At 38.7% G+C, this 18,120-nt stretch overlaps 1 protein-coding gene across 2 annotated transcripts in view; it reads left to right on the top strand.

The window, feature by feature from the left end:
- Positions 1-13,448, top strand: part of LOC123763622 (post-GPI attachment to proteins factor 6) — a 36,147-nt gene extending 22,699 nt beyond the window's left edge. Inside the window, exons 15-17 of one of the 2 annotated variants that reach the window (XM_045750859.2) lie at positions 236-446; positions 10,020-10,122; positions 13,162-13,448. In XM_045750859.2, coding sequence (XP_045606815.2) covers positions 236-446; positions 10,020-10,114 — 306 coding nt within the window. In that variant the 3' untranslated portion in view covers positions 10,115-10,122; positions 13,162-13,448. The remainder of the gene's footprint in view (positions 1-235; positions 447-10,019; positions 10,123-13,161) is intronic. The other variant, XM_045750856.2, reaches the window with a different exon arrangement.
- The last annotated feature ends 4,672 nt before the right edge of the window (positions 13,449-18,120 follow it).

Here is an 18,120-nt window from a genome sequence, read left to right on the forward strand (position 1 = left end):
TGTGCTGGGTAGTGCTTTGGTACTTTACTGTTCATGCTTTGCTGATTTTTCATTAAATGTTTATTTTTATTTGTCTTCATATAGTTGTAATATGAATGTATTATAAGTAAATTGTCTTACCATATGATAATTTACTTTTGCACCTATACAAATTATTATATATGTTTGAACTTTGATATTTGATGTTTTCAGTCAAGATATTGTAATATCCTTCAGTGTTGTTTGTTTCTCACAGGTTTGGCATTGCAAACTTCAACACGGATGCTACCCGGCAAAGCAGTACTGGTTGACGTGTCTCCTCCCTGGAGTCCTGTTGGCTGTTACAGGGCTCATATGTTACGCCTTCTTGGAGACCCACGACAACTACTACTATGTTCACTCTGCGTGGCACGCAACTATGGCCCTTGCTATTCTCTGTCTCCTTCCTCCTCGCAGAGACAAAGATGGTATGAACTTGTCTTATCAGACAAATTGTAATTTCTGCAGCTACACAAGAGAGTGACTTTTTATCACAGGATCAAAATACTGGCCAATGCTTCTAAGAGAGATTTTTGTCAGTAGATGACAAGATGTCAGCTTAGAATTTTTAAAGTAGAAAAATTTGATACCAAAGCCATGTCCATTTACAATAATGTATTACAAAAGTCTAGTCAGTTTATAGTCTGTAATAAGTCTTTACACAGAGTGAACTTCAGCAAAGTTGATGTGTTTGTTTTATGTACATTCTTTTGTTGATAGTTTTATTAATTTGTGTTATCCCATCTATAACTTTTTGCTAGATATACAGTAGCAGTGTGGCTGATGCAGAATCTCCTTTCACTATATTATATAAAACATTAGTTTCATGCATTTAGAAATGCCTTATGGAAACATTTCCTTACTTAGCCTTTTCAAGCATTTCTGTCCGTATTTATTTACTTATATTTTTTTTTAATTTATAATGACATTCTTATGAACTCCTGTGTTCTCGGTTCTTACTTCCTCTCTCCATATGTTACTACTTGAGCATGGTATTTTTGCTCAAGTCTACACTATTCATGAAGAGACTTAGTGGTTTACCATCTGCAAGTTACCTTCTAAATTCCATGTGAAAAGTGCCAACAAATTTCTTAAGTGTCAGCCCCTTCTAACACAGGTACAACAAGCATAAACCAAAAATATTGGGCTTAGACGGCCACGTTTTGTCAATATTTGACAAAATATTTGTATTTCTGAATCTTGAAGCCTGTTGGCATGTTCTAGAGGTAAGCTTGTAATCCTGGACCAAGATCTCCTCTGTCCCCTGAGTTACTTCACTATAATTCCCAGGAACTTGGCAACTCTGCTTGGACACAACTTTACTAAAACACCCAAAAATAATCAAATTGTAAATGTGTTTGTATTCTGTTAGTTCTGTGTTTGTATTCTAAGTTAATTCTAATATTTTGGTATTACATTTTCATTAATTTATTGACGCTACAGCATTTGGCTGTTTAAGTAACGTTAATATTTATAAATGCGCCATCAGTCATAGTATGGGAATCTATAAGTAAATATGTAACTGTTTATTCCTATCTGCAAGTATATTATGCACAGTATTACATTTGCAGCAATTTTTTTTTTTTTTTTTTTCACTTAATTGATATCTGAAGTATCGCTCGGCATTCTTTAGACAAATTAGTTTTCACTTCGAGTAAAGTTTCATGTTTTTCAATGTAGTTTAACCCTCGGAGTGCACAAATCTCTCGACTCTGGGACACCTTCATGCATTTTTTATGTAAAAAAATCATTCAAATGAGTTGAAAGTATTAAAATTAAAAAACAATAATAATATTCAGAGGATTTACAGGATTTTAAATTACTTAAATTCTGATACTGATATCAGTTTCTGAAATTTTATACAGTTGCACCTGAATATTCTGTTTTATTTTCTTGTAGGATTTAGAGAAAACATTCAATAAATGTAGGTTAATAAAATCATATCCCAAAAATGGTCTGCTTAATATTTTTTTAATAAATATTTTTTGGTATGATGGTGTCACATTCACTAAAATTCTTCTAGTTAAGTTTTTTTTTGGTGTATCATAAGATTTATAATTTTATTTGGAATTAATAGGCAGAGATATTTATATCTCCCAATTAAATCTTGGTGATTATAGGGATTTGTAAGCATATAATTTCCTTAAATTTCTGTAACAAAAATGTCTTATGACATTAGGTATATTCATCCTGTGTGAAGGAAAATTCATTGTATGATGCAAACCATCGTCTATGGATTAAAATCTCCCAAAGTTCCTAACCTCTCCAACTCCATACTAACAAACCCTTGCCTGGGACCATCTTTCTACCTTGTCATTTCCTGTCTCATGCTAGTTATACAGTTAATTTACAATGTTCCTTTGTTCAAAAATTAATGTCATGCGAATAAATACCTTTCATCTTATATTTTGAAGGCGTATATTTAAAGAAATGCTCTAGTAGTACCAATATCAATAGTGAAACAGTTCAGAGATTGGAAAAAATGGACTTCTTTGCACCTTATTCCATAATTATGTGTGGTTTGCATTACAAAGGAAGGTTATAACTGTATGATGACCAAACCCCACACTAGAAGATGAAGAGACGACGACGACGACGTTACGGTCTGTCCTGGGCCATTATCAAGTTGATTGTGATCACATCACAATGGACTTGATAAAGGTCCAGGACTGACTGAAACCTCATCGTTTCTTCATCTTCTAGTTTGTGGTTTGGTCATCATATCTTCAGCCATGTTATTGTGACTCGGTGTCTGTTATAACTGTATTCTCACTGACTTGATTTATATTAGTCTGGTTCACTGATGTCCTGGGCCAGGACTCGTCAAACATTTACATACAGCATATATCTGTGCATCTTTCTTCCATCATAGCAGCTTAGCTTACATTTATTGGACAGTTTATGAGTTCCAAAGTGCTATGAGGTTGTCTAACAATAATAACTTTGGGTTGGGAAATTTCAGAGAACTTAAAACTGCTTAATAAGTACAGACTAAGCCACCATGATTGACAAAAGATGTACAGGTTTCATAATGGGACATGTAAATGCTTGATGCATCCTGGCTCTGACAAATGGGAAGAGATACTTTCCTGTCTTCAAAGCTTGTTTAGATGTAGTTACTATTCATAATACATCATAACCCCAGTACGGTTTCCCATTTACACAAAATCAGTGTGTACATTCATGTCATAGTAATGCTACACGTTTATTAGTGAGAAAATCTAAATTTTTTCCTTGTGTCGTTCTATTAGGCAATGCCAGCATTTCCAGGGCACAAGAATTGTGTTCATCAGTTGTAAATGACCTTTCTCAGATATCAGACTCGGTACCTTCCCAAAGCAAGACCCTGTTCCCTGTTCTTAGTTTTGGATAGTACCTTATGCAGTCGGGAGATGTAGATACTGTATTCTGCTCAGCGGTTCCCATCCCATACTGGTGCTGGGGAGACACTTTAGAATACTCCATTCAGCCCAAAATGTAGACAATGTGTTTTCAATACATCCAAAAGTTTATTTTTTGTGCAACCTAGCACACACTTTGCCAAGTTGCTCTCTTGGTAACTACAAAAGTGCTACATGTATAGAGAGGAAGTGTGAGAAGAAGAAGTCAGTAAGAGGTTTCACAAGGTCTTAAAACTGAAATCAGGTGCTCAAGGAGAGGTGATAAGTCAAAAGCAGCACTAGATCAAGGTTACTGATCAGGTAAAAGCACCAAGCGATTACTACTACATAGCACTTGGATGGGCTCAGGATAAGGATTTGGGATGGGACAGGGGGAGGGGGGGGGGAAGGAATGGTGCCCAGCCACTTGTACGGTCGGGGATTGAACGCTGACCTGCATGAAGCGAGACCATCGCTCTACCGTTCCACCTAGATGTAGCAAAAGCAGGAGGATTGAATTAAGGTATCATCATGGTTACTGAAGGAAACTGCCATTATTCTGTTATCCCTGTAACTAGACTTTTCAGAATAACAATGGAGCTAGGAAGGCTCTAAGAAATCTGGAAAGAAGCCAATATAGAGTACGTATTACCAATATTCAAGAAAAAGAACAGACTTGAAGCACTAAACTATTGACCAGTGTTATTAATTTGCATCCCATACAGTATACTAGGAAATTAATAGTGGAATACTTACCTGGAGCATACCTGGAGAGGGTTCCGAGAGGTGTTCTCCCGAGCCCAGCCTGAGGCCAGGTGGAGAGAGCATATTTGATAACAGAGGGACAACACTGATTTAGAGAGGGAAAACCATGCTTAACAAACTTCATTAAATAATATGACAAGGTCCACAAAATAAGGTATGAGAATGAAGGATGGGTTGACTACATCATCTTAGGGTGCCAGAAAGCTTGTAAATGCAGTTTTTCACACAAGGCTGATTCACAAGATAGACAATTATGAATAACAAGAAAGATACTGAACTGGGTAAAGTAGTGCTTGACTGAAAGGAAATAGAATCATTAGCCAGAGGGGAGTATAGAGTGGGGTTTTCCCATGACTCTCCTTGAACCATTTCTCTCTAATTTATGTAAATGACATACCAAAAGAATTGAGTTCGTACGTGTCAGTGTTTGCAGGTGATGCAAAGTTATTGAGATTAAGAACTGAGGAGAACTAGTGTGTTCCAGGAAGTTCTTGACAAACATCAGGATTGGGCAGATAAACGGCTGCTAGAATCCAATCCAAATAAGCATAAGGTAATAAAGACTGCTAAGAGAGAGAGAAGACTTGTAGGAAACTTCACTGCAAGGGTAAAGCATTTGTAAGAAACAATAAAGAGAAAAAAAAAAACACCTGGGATAACCCCCAACACTTGCACCAAAAGCTAATTGAAACAGGGTAATGTAAACGGTATGTAAGAAGATGATGTACATAAAACAGCATTTAAAAATCTAAAGAAGAAAGCTTTAAGTCCATATACACTAGCAATGTGACACCATTATTAAAGTATGCAGCATTGAGGAGAGAAGACACAAGGAATATGATCATGATGTACAAGATAATGAGACGAACAGACAACATGAACAAGGTCAGCCTATTTAAATTGAAAGGATATAGGTCAAGGGCGACATTGATAAAAACTAGATATAGATTTGAATTGTAGACATTAAGGGAAATTATTGTACCTTTTATGGGTTGTTGGCAAGTGTAATGCATTGAAGAGGTAATTATTGGTACCATCCACAACTTTCAGAATAAATGTTGAGAGATGTAATTAGTACACCAGATATGAAAGACAGGGCATAAAGAGCTGTAGTTACTGATAAGGAAGTATTGACTGCCCAGAAACCTTAGGAAACCACCTAAGGTTCCCAACATCAAGAAACTGTTCTGTTTAAAGTGTCCTCTCTTAACTTACCAGAGGACCCAAAATGGAGAACGGAACAGTACATCACTTTTGCGAGCAGCTTCCATTTTCTAGTACAACAATTTTTGACCTTATGTAATGCTTATGAGCGAAAAGCGACGTTCTTTATAGGAGGACAGGTTGAATTGCCACCACAATGACAGTTCTGACTACACAGTAATAACCTTCAGCCCATCTCTCTCATATTTTATCATTACTCTCAGTTAAATGGTTTGTATTAACCTTAGACATTTTTTTCCTTGTGCAATGGGTTTATGCTTCATTCATTAATTTTTTTGTGTGTGTATTGCAAGGCAGTTGAGTAAGTCTGCATTTTCACTAACCAGTAACCAAACTTTTCTTCTGTGCATGATCAGTCCATTCATTTACTTCTATGTTTGTGAATAACAGGAGCTTTGTGCCAGGAATTAAATATTTGTTCTGTGCACAGCTCGTGTCCCATCCAGTTCATGTAGATTAAAAAAGTGTTAATTAAGGAATCACCTGAGTTAGTGAAGCTAGCTCAAGAAATAGCTATTAAAGGTTATTGTATTATTATTATTTACAATAAAATAATATTACGCTCTTTACCAGAGGCTTGGTTTTGTTCTTTTTGGACATGGTAATTTTCTCAACTGTCAATGTTTTCTGCTGTTTTTGGCTATGAAGGAAATCTCTTCTTTCCTGAAGGAGCCCATTAATTTCTGACACCTAGTTTTTCTGGCTGGGAGTGCACCACACTATTTGTTCTGTGGCTGCTATGGGGCATTATTTGCACGCTACTCTTGTTTGCGTTGAAACCGTGTCTATTCAGTGTCTCATGTTTCAAAGGTGGTCTAGTCCAGCCACCTAGCTGTCTATTCTCTCTCTCTCTCCTGATGTGCCTAAGTTTGCTGCTTTGATTTTTTTTAAATGTTAATGGCTAATAATAACGGCTTTTTAGATAAAACAAGATGTTGGCATCTCACTTCTTATTAGATGTTGTGTTTCCTTGCCTTGTTTATGTGGAACTTTGGTATTTGACATGCATCTGGTGCTCCTCTATCCCAGATTCTGCTCTCTTGCATGTTCCCATCTTCCCAAGGTTCAGGGTTTGACTTAGGTACCACTTTTGGGCCCTTTACATCTTTTGTATTGAATGTAAACCTTGAGAAGCTACTGAGGGTGCCTCCCAGAAATTAAGTGTTGAATTTAATGAAATGCCTTTTTCTGGGGGTCCCTCGGTAGGTTTACATTTCTGCCTGATCCCTTCTTTCCTGTGGGGCACTTGGGAATCAGTTCTGGTGTCTCATGAGTGAGATTGTTGGTTGGGCAGGATTCCGAGTGGCCTGGGCTGCCACTGGGTGGCAGTCGGGTACATTAAGATTAAGGTTATTCACCTATGAAAACAAATATTTGGCTTGTTTGCAGCAGGTTTTATTTCTTTGTTCAAGTAGGAGTTTATTTTGTGTTACTTAATCTGTCTAGTGGGTTGTTCTTTATTTTGAGTAGAACTCTTAATTGCCCAAGCTTCCCTCACCTTGTAGAGAGCAAGCCAGATTCTGGGCCTGGCCCTTGATAGACTCGAGATTACATAGACATGGAGTTATTCATAATAACTGGAGTTGGAGACCTGGAGTTGTTATAATACTGGGGCTTGGCAGCCCCAGTATTATAGCCAGCTATGGGATGCTCCTGAGTGGCCCCACCAGAAAAAGGGGCATTTCTCTACATTCAGTGCCCGATTTTACCTTTGAGGGAGTTGGCCACGTCTAATGTCAATTATTTTGTGTGTGTGTTTCTGAAGGCTAGTTTCTCAGTGATGGCTTAAGTTAAAGATTAGTGATTCTCTCTAATTTCCTCAGTTGCAAGACCAGACTATTTGAAAGGGTTGTATTCTTGGTGGGTAAACTAGTCGTTAAAATCTGGCAGGCGGAATGTCTGTGAACTCATTTAGGTCACTGGTGCAAGGGAGCTACCAAGGTATTGCTAAATGGAGGGTTTGATTTATCTTAATATCTTGTATATTATCTACCCTTCTGTATTCATTATAATTCATGTGTTCATTGCACCCCATGGACTCATTACATCCTACATACTCATCACATCCAATGTTTTCATTCCACTTGTTCTCATTATAGGGAGGGGAGAGAGGGTGGATTAAAGATTTAAAAAAAGATACTGTACCATACAATACAGTATTTCAAAAATTTTAAATACTGTACTGTATGACTTAGAAATACAGTATTTTGTATTGTAAGAGACTACTGGCATAAGAGACTGGAGATACCTTCATTAATCTTTGATTTTACTATTTTGTTCTTCCATTTCCTCATTTCCTGTACATTTCTTCTGCCACTGCTTTTCCTCCAATTCTGTCCACTATTACATTACAAACATGAAAATACAGTACCATAATTTTCAAGTCTGTTGGTAGCTTCTTTGCAAATTTGTAAGAGGTACTCCATCATATCTTTCTGTTACATTAAGTATGCCAGCCAGTTCAGTCATGAATTTTATGTTTGGGTGTCGGGTCGGACAGTTATGATTCTTTTCCGGCTTCCTGTTGTCTTTGAATGGGGGTTTGGTCATTGTTTTATGGCTGGCTCTTCTGTGATCAGCTGCAGAGGTAATTGAGCTGATGATTCCCTCTGAGGTTCTGCTGCTCTGTTTCACTTTGAGGCATGGTTTTCCTCCCCTCAAGGGAGATGCTTTTCTGTTGCTAGTGTTTGGCATGGATCATGGGGCTCTGCCTGGGAAGTAATCCATTTTGGGAACATTCGAGGCTTGGTGGGGGTGGTGAGTTCTTCCCATTACAGTCTCCATAGCCTTGTGGTCTGATTTTTGTTTTTTGGATTGAATCCCGTTTAGTTTTTCTCCACCTGCTCTCCTGACTCAAAGTTTTCTCAGGGACTTGTGGACAGCTGCAGATTGGTGGTTTAGTACTCCATCCATCTTTTTCTTTCTTCATTGCTTGTCATTAGTTTGTGCCTGTCATCTTGTCATTTTTGTCTTGATTTCTGTAGTTTAACCTCTCAATCACCTCATGTTGTTTGGGCTTGGCGGAGCCATGGTTGTATGCAACAGCATTTGGTGTCAACAGTCCATTCAATCTGCTTTGATCATTGTATTGGGCATTTTTCACCACCTGCTTGTTCACGGTCCTGTGCTCTCCTGGTCTTTGGACATGGTTTTTGGTCTTCTCTCCTCTAAAAGTTTTCAGTTACCCCTTCAGTCCAGGTTTGCTACTTTTATAATCGTTATTCTTTTTTGTCCTGGATTAGATGTCTTCATTTTTAGTCTTCTGCCTTTCTGGCAAGGAATAAGATTTCCTTTCTGGCAAGGAATAAGATTTCCTTTCTGGCAAGGATTAATGGTTTCTGCAGGGGTTCTTTGGTGGTTGTTTATTGGTTGGTTCAACAGGGGGGGCATCATTTTTGTGTCCAGTTCTGGCCATTACCTCTTTTACCTCCTTATTACTAATGATGTGCTGTCTGTGGAACTGGTATCCTTGGTCCTTTGTTCCAGGGGGCCCATTCTTTTTTGGGCTTCTATAGTGGCATCAAGTTTAGTCACTTGCTGTCTACCCTCAGGGCCCATGATGTCCATAAGTTTACGGCTCTGTCCGGGTTGTTTTCGGATATTGCGTTAGTTTTTTGTTTAGGTGCTTTGGTGGTCTAATGGATTGCTAGTGGCTCATTAATAAGTGAATCTGCTTGATCTGCACTGGGCTTGTGTGGTATTGGGGTGGGTAACTTGTTGCTGATTCTTCCTACTTGGGGGGTTCCTGTCTGCAATTCTCAGCTCCAGACGAGTTCCCAGCTCCAGGCAAGTTCCCATTGTTTATCATTCTCCGTGGTGACAGCACCAGGGAATTTTTAGAGGAGCTCTCCTAGAAAACCTGCATTGAATATAATGAAAAGCCTCTTTCTCGTGGGTCCTTGGTGGCTCCCTAGACCCACCCTCCCTCCCTCCCTCCTTTTCATGGGCTTCAGTTTTCCTTATTCTTGGCTAAATGACTGACAGGTCAAGGCTGGGAACTGAGTACTGTAGTTAGGTGTGGTTAATTAGTGAGTGAATTGCTTCACTTGGTTGTGTGAGTGTGTCATTTTCCATGTTTTGTTTACCTTGCTGATTGTATTATTTTGCTCACCCTTCTGGTGACCTTTTTCTTTATTCAAGTGATCTAGAATCCTCAAGTTCCCTACACCTCTTCAGAGTGTGGGCCAGGATTTGGCCTCTGGTGCCTGGTAGGATTGTAAGGACTCATAAGGGACTGCCATGAATTGAATTTTGTGGAGGTCTCCAGGTAGTTTGCACCAGGGAGCCTCCAAGGACCTACCAGAAGGAGGCATTTCATTACATTCAATGCTTATTTGTGTGTGTGTGTGTTGGGCTGTATAGAATCACATGAATAACTTCAACCCTTCAGTTACCTTTCTGTAATATAGTTAATCCATTGAAGTGTAGTACTTCCAACCCATTCAACTTTTGTTGTTCCCCAATGAATAATTGATTAGTAGTTTTCAGTTGAATGTGAAGAGTGCTCGGTTGGATCCTTCGTTTAATAATTAATTTTATCATTCGATTCAGCAGTCTCATATGGCAATACTATAAATATATTCATATAGACACTTAACATACAAAAAATGCACATTGGTACAATTTTTGCAGAGAGAAATGGTGGCGATGAGGAAGTGGAGCCATTGTCGGCCTGTCACGCCCAACTTCACATTATTGAGACGCAGGCCTACTCTTCTGTTCATTAGCTCGAATTGTAAATGATTGCAAAAGAACCTCCAGTCTCTTTCCCAGTAATTTAACTTCATTTTTAGATAAATAAGAGAGAAAATAATTTTGTATTATAAGTTTTAATGGTAGAGTATGTATACAGTATACAGTATAGTATTTATAGTGCATATGTTTACAGGTATACAGTATTGTACTGTATATGTGTGTGTGTGGTATTATCTATATGTAGTTACCAGAAGAGAGCTGTGCTGATGGTTTCCCATGTTTTCTGCTCTTTACCTGGGGCATACCTGGAGAGGGTTCTGAGAGTTCTTCTACTCACCGAGCCTGGCATAAAATATATGTCTATATTTTATCATAAATACACAAGTGAAAATTGCTAGTGAATTTTGCATACACTACCCTATCCTGAAACTTATTCCATTTATCTGCAGTTCTGTTTATAAAAAGAATTTGTTGTTTTTGCATGCCTCTGAGAGATGACTGCCTTATTTATCTCCTCGAGCTACCCACCTGAACACCTCCAATCCTGAGCACTGTACCTCAACAGGCTCTTACCAAATCACAAGCACCTATCGGGTCACAAGACTACTACATACCAAAATCTGCCCCCCCCCCCTCAGTAGAGGCAGGTGACTCTAGGCCTATTAGACCACAACAGTAGCAATTGCAAAAAACAAAAACCAGAATGGTAGAGCACACCAAAACGAGCACCTGTTTAGATAGCAGTTGCATTCTGGATTAAAACTATGGTCTATACACACCCATTGTCTGGGTCCAATTTCTTAGCTCCACACCCTCCCCACTGGATGGCAGCCCTGGCAACCTAGGGGTCCAAGGCTGCCATGCACATGAATATCAGCACCTGCTTTTTTGTATAAAAATTCAAACAACTATAAACCACATATTTTAATAAAGGGGAACGATAGAAGAACATAATTGCACTGATCCACATTGGGCTTGGATACCCATGTGCATGGAAAACAGGCTTAAAGGTTCCAGAATAAGAGAGGAAAGGTCAGTATTCTCGAAAAAAGCTCAGCTGTCTCTGGATGCTGCCTTTCCTGGCTGTCTGCAGCACTGTCTAGCTTAGTATTTTGTGGTACTCTTTCTATTTGGCTGTCTCGGGCACTGTCTTTTACCCCAGTGTTGCTGTCTTTGATCTGATTGGGGGGGGGGGGGGGGGTTATCACCAACCACTGTAGGGGCCACTGTGGCTTATTCTTTTTTCACAATCTCCACAATTTCTCTAAACAATCTGTTGTGGCCATCTTGGTTTCCTTTCGTTTTTGGTTTTCAGTGGCCTCATATTGAGAGACTTGTGACAGAGCATCTTGGCACTGCTGAGGGTACCCTCCCAAAAATTCGCCATTTATATGTAATGAAGTGCCGCTTTCTGATGAGTCTTCAGCGACTCCTCGTTACCCACCCTTTTCCTGTCCCTTCCTGAGGAGTTTTATTTTGTTTTGTTTTTGGCTGCCCATAACTGTGCTGGCTGACTGCCTGGACCCCCAGGTTGCTGGGGTGGCTGCCTGGACCCCCAGGTTGCTGGGGTGGCTGCCTGGACCCCCAGGTTGCTGGGGTGGCTGCCTGGACCCCCAGGTTGCTGGGGTGGCTGCCTGGACCCCCAGGTTGCTGGGGTGGCTGCCTGGACCCCCAGGTTGCTGGGGTGGCTGCCTGGACCCCCAGGTTGCTGGGGTGGCTGCCTGGACCCCCAGGTTGCTGGGGTGGCTGCCTGGAACCCCAGGTTGCTGGGGTGGCTGCCTGGACCCCCAGGTTGCTGGGGTGGCTGCCTGGAACCCAAGGTTGCTGGGGTGGCTGCCTGGAATCCAAGGTTGCTGGGGTGGCTGCCTGGAACCCCAGGTTGCTGGGGTGGCTGCCTGGAACCCCAGGTTGCTGGGGTGGCTGCCTGGAACCCAAGGTTGCTGGGGTGGCTGTCTGGGGGAAGTGAGTATAATAGCAATGATTCAGCCATGTTAACAAAGTGTGTACATTGTTAGAACCAAGGTTACAATTGCTTGTTTTGTAGCACTGAATCTTTCTGGTGGGTTTTTGTCCTGTCAGATAGGGGTGATTTCTGATTCTCTGCTCCTTGTAGCCTCCTTGTTGGGAGGAGGGGCAGACTAGGGTCCTAGTCTGTGGTAGGTGTATGTGACTCACGAGAGCCTGCTGTGACTACCAAAGCTTGGCTGGTACCAGGCTCTAGCATTGGGGAGCTACTTAGGGCCTACCAAAAAAAAAGTGTTTCATTACATTCGTCGCTAGATTTTAATACAACTAGGTACCTGCTGACATGTATTTTCAGAAGTTTTTTCTGTTTATTTTAGCATTTATACAATGCTAACCAGCATATATACATTTTCTTCTGTCTTCCATGGACAAGGGTGTTTTAAATTATAATTCGAGTCCATAGTGGTGAATTTAAACTATATTAATTGTTTTTAAAATTGCATAATTTTGAACAAATTGAGACTAAAGTTTTATCTAATTTAAATTGCATGCAACATTTCTGAAAACTAATTCCGCCCTAGGTATAACTAATGGGTAATGCATCATTAAAAAAAAAAATCCCAGTTTAAAGTGCTTGCTTACTGTAAAGGTTCATTATTTTCAGATATAAGCTGCATATCATAAGCCTATGGGGTGCTCTGTCATACACACAATCATTGTGCAGTATTGTTTTGCTTCTTTTGTTAGGTCTTAATCACTATCTCATTTGCTTTACAAAAAACATATACTCACAATTTTGAACCCAATGTAATTATCTTCATTATGTCTCCCACCCAGATCATCGTATAAAGTTGTCACTTCCTGTTAAGCTTATATTACTGCCTAGCTGATATCTGAATCAAAGTATTTGTTGTATTTTTAACTCTATGACCAACGTGCATATTTGTTAGCATTAACGAGCATGAAAGTATATCTTCTCTCTCGGTTCAAAAATTTGGCTTCCAACTAATTTTTACATTAACCTTTCCACCCAAAATAGTAAGCCTTCACTATAGTGGCTTTGGTTACTGTGTATTATACTTCCTTACCTGACCAATTTTCTCAAAAATTACAGGATTCTTCTCAGAGACCCATCCATCTTCCCAGCCTGACCTGGTGGCCTTCAGGTCATCTCCTGAGCATGTTCCTCTTCCTAATCTTCAGATGTACTCCTCACCCTGATTGACAGACATCACTACTTTCCTTCATCCGCACTAACAGCTTGCTCCCCCCCCCCATTATTTTGACAATAATTCAGACCTTTAGCCACCTGATTAACCACTGATATTTAAAGCATTCTAGTACCCAAAAAATTGTCATAACATTTCTCCTGATCCTAACCTAGCCAAACTAATCCTAGAACTAACCACAAGCTGTACTCTTAAACCTTAAAGACTCCAAATTATACTTATATGGCATAATTCCCTCCAACATGCATATAATGATCCCCGTCACCCCTTCTCTAAGGTGGGCTTGTTTATTGTTGATCTAGTGCACTAAATCAGGATTATATTTTCAATGCAAGGCTGACTTTGCATTGTTGGATTTTACTTTGTGTTCTTGTGTCACTTATAAATTATGATCACAAATTCTTAGCAGTCAAAGTGAATAATTTTGTCAACAGTGTAGTTAAACATCAGTATTTCTTGGGTATTTTAAAGATATTAAAAGAAAATGGTTTTCACTTAATTTAAGAAAAAACAATACAGTAGTTCTCATTACATACTTAGTAATATTATCGGAGAGACCAGAGCTTGTATTATATAATGTTAATACTGTACAGTAATATAGATTACATTCGTATTTTTTGACAGCTGGAAAGAACAGGTGTTTTCCCCTGTTAGATTTACGTAATAGAAAATTCTAAATTAATTTGTTTTGGCTGCAAAATATGATATTGCAGCAAAATGGGTTAATGCCAACTGTGTAGGTTGCAGACATGGATCACCATATTCTTGCCTTCCTGATCTCTGATGCATTTTTATAACAAAATTCAAGTAAGAATCAGAGGAGAGAGAGAGCTGATAGTGGGATGTGTGATGTGATCATCTGCTTTTAGCCACAAAGAATGTCATAATAAATTCACCAGAACTCAGGGAACCATTACAACATTAAAATTTGTGGTTCAAATTTGTTTGTATCTAAGTAAGTCTGAAACAGTATTAGCCTGATGCTTGAATGAATACAGTACTGTATCGATACATTTGCTGGATATATGCACTATTTTGAAAAGGCTAAAGACCCAACCAGATAATTAAATCACACATTTTCATTGTCCATATTTGGCCTTAAAGGTTTTCAATGAACATTCCATCCACATTCATGCACAACTCCTCTAGTCATTTAGCTAACAGTATAATAGATTTTCATAAAAGACCTGTTTAACTATGTCTTTAAGCAATATTATTTATATACATATTTATATATCTATAGATATCTATATATATAAGCCTATACTTGCATAAACCACAAGTGAAGATTAATAAACTTTGGACAATACCCACCAGTGGGACTCGAACCCAGAAAGCACAACTACCTTCCAGTAGCTGGCATAACTAGTATGCTTTAACCCACTACACCATCAGACCTTAAGGTCTGATGGTGTAGTGGGTTAAAGCATACTAGTTATGCCAGCTACTGGAAGGTAGTTGTGCTTTCTGGGTTCGAGTCCCACTGGTGGGTGTTGTCCAAAGATTATTAATCTAATATATATATATATATATATATATATATATATATATATATATATATATATATATACTGTATATATATATATATATATATATATATATATATATATATATATATAATAATAATATGTTGTACCTAGTAGCCAGAACGTCGTACTCGGCCTACTATGCAAGGCCCGATTTGCCTAATAAGCCAAGTTTTCCTGAATTTATATATTTTTCTCATTTTTATCTTATGAAATGATAAATCTGTCCATTTCATTATGTATAAGTTAATTTGTTTAAATTTGAGTTAAAACTAATGTAAATATATGACCGAACCTAACCAACCTTATCTTGAGTTTATCTTGAGATGATTTCGGGGCTTTTTAGTGTCCCCGCGGCCCGGTCCTCGACCAGGCCTCCACCCCCAGGAAGCAGCCTGTGACAGCCGACTAACACCCAGGTACCTATTTTACTGCTAGGTAACAGGAGCATAGGATGAAAGAAACTCTGCCCAGTGTTTCTCTCCGGCGCCTGGGATCGAACCCAGGACCACAGGATCACAAGTCCAGCATGCTGTCCTCTCGGCCGAACCTAACCTATCTAAACCTAACCTAAACTAACACAACTAATTCAATAATTTATGTTCTTAATATAATATAATAATAATAATTCAAATAAACTAATTGGAAATAATTTATTGAAAATAAAGAAAATCACTCGGCTTATTAGGCAAATCGGGCCTTGCATAGTAGGCCAAGAAGTGTGTTCTGGCTACTAGGTACGACATACATACATACATATATATATATATATATATATATATATATATATATATATATATATATATATATATATATATATATATATATATATATAATAAAAATTTTGGGGACTTTTGTGTGTTAATTTAACTGCCTGTTAAGTGTCCACAGACAGTTAATATGTGGATAAAGTATGACAATTAATCACATTAATCAAACTGCTCTATTTGATAAGTTTTATTCTGGTGATTTACATAAACATACATATAGTACATATAGAGATTGTATTGAAGATTGTTATCCATCCTTGTGAAGACTGACACAAGAAAACAGTCTACATAAGTGTTTTGTCACATACTGTAATTCACAGTGAAAAATGAGGGGGCCTTTGACAAGCCGCCAGCTTCCTGACCCCATTGAGGCCACTGGATAGGTAGTGGCTGTCAGGTAAATTCAGGTAAATATTTTAGTGTATATGCACAAAATACACAAGTGCACTCACGCAAAATTAACACACACACACACACATACACACACACACACACACACACACACACACACACACACACACACACACACACACACACACACACACACACGAGCTACGAGGAGAGGTTAGAAGCATTAAACATGCCAAAACTAGAAGACAGAAGAAAAAGAGGTGATATGATCACTACGTACAAAATAGTAACAGGAAATGATAAAATTGACAGGGAAGATTTCTTGAGACCTGGAACGTTAAGAACAAGAGGTCATAGATATAAACTAGCTAAACACAGATGCCGAAGAAATATAAGAAAATTCACTTTTGCAAACAGAGTGGTAGACGGTTGGAACAAGTTAGGGGAGAAGGTGGTGGAGGCCAAGACCGTCAGTAGTTTCAAAGCGTTATATGACAAAGAGTGCTGGGAAGACGGGACACCACGAGCGTAGCTCTCATCCTGTAACTACACTTAGGTAATTACACTTAGGTAATTACACACACACACACACACGCACACACACACAGGATTATCCCACCATTTTCTAGGTTGTAGTGTAGGATAGAGGCATGCAAGTGGTGTCCCAGATACTATAAATATACTGAGATCAGTAAGAGTAGGAAGACTTCCGACATGGATGAAAACTTTTCTGACGGACAGGGAAACTGTGGGCAGTAGTCAGAGGCACTGTATCAGACTGAAGAAATGCTAAGAGTGGAGTCCCACAGGCTTCACTTCTAACTCCAGTAATATTCATTTTCTATGTAACTGATCTACCAGAGGGAATACAGAATTATATGAACATGTTTGCAGATGATGATAAGCTATATAGGGAAGATAAGAGACTTAGACAATTGGAATGCTCTTCAAGATGACATGCATAAAATACAGTAAATGTATAGAGGCTTGGCAGATGGAATTCAATGTGAATAAATTCCACATTATGGAATGTGGAATAGGAGAAAATAGATCACTCACAACCTACAAATTATGTGAAAAGGCTTTGAAGATCTTATAGAGAACTAGGAGTGGTTCTGGATAGTAAACTATTACACAAGGACCACATGAAGGACATTGTGTAAGAAGTCTATGTTGCACTTTCCAACTTGAGAATCTCGTTTTAAGTACATTGCTGTTGAAATACCAGAGAAACTAAATGATTTATGACACCAAAATTGGAATGTGCAGCAGTTATATGGTGCCCATATCTCAAGAAGCACAGCAACAAACCTGAAAACGTGCAAAGGCATACTGCTAAATGGCTTACATAACTGAAAAATAAGAGCTACGAGGAGGAGGCTAGAAGTGTAAAATATGCCAAGGCTAGAAGATAAAAGAAAGAGGAGATATGATCACGACATACAAAATAGTAACAAGAATCAACAAAAGTGACAGAGGAATTCTTGAAAATTACAAACTCAAGAACAAGAGGTCATAATTTCAAACAGGATGCAGAGATGCCCGAAAAAATATTAGAAACTTTGTTTTGCAAATAGACTGGTAGATGGTTGGAGCAAGTTAAGTAAGGAGGCGGTGGACACCGAAACCATCAGTAGTTTCAAAGCATTACATGGCAAAGATTACTGAGAGGATGGAACACTACGAGCATAGCTCTCGTCCTGTAACTAAGGTAATTACACATGCACACAGGATAGGCATACATGTACAATCATCCTTCTACCACTAAAGGGATACTGAAATATTAGTGTTCTGCCTTCAGAAAAGCTTTTACAGGAAGTAATACACAGCATGTATAGTTAGAGGTTAAATTAATACACAAAACAAGGGTTACATAAGGTATATGCAAGCATCGGGTACTTGCCAAGTAATCCACAATTCTCTCAGATCATCATACTGATATTAACACAATTGCAACCAGGCATGGTTGCTGTAGGGTTGCAGAAGTCATTTTTGTTTACATTTTTGTTTTGCTATGTGCAATAGTTTGCATATCTCATGATATAGCAATTTATTTTGTTTATATTCAGTAGGTGGTGGTGTTGAAACTACCTCTTTGTAATTGCTCTGTAAGATGCTTACCGAGGGTGCTTTAGTATATCTCTTGTAGCTTATGCAATAAAGTGCACAGTCTGCACTACTTCACTTGTATTCACAT

The sequence above is a fragment of the Procambarus clarkii genome, chromosome 52 (genome assembly GCF_040958095.1).
Source record: "Procambarus clarkii isolate CNS0578487 chromosome 52, FALCON_Pclarkii_2.0, whole genome shotgun sequence".
NCBI classification, from domain to species: Eukaryota; Metazoa; Arthropoda; class Malacostraca; order Decapoda; family Cambaridae; genus Procambarus; species Procambarus clarkii.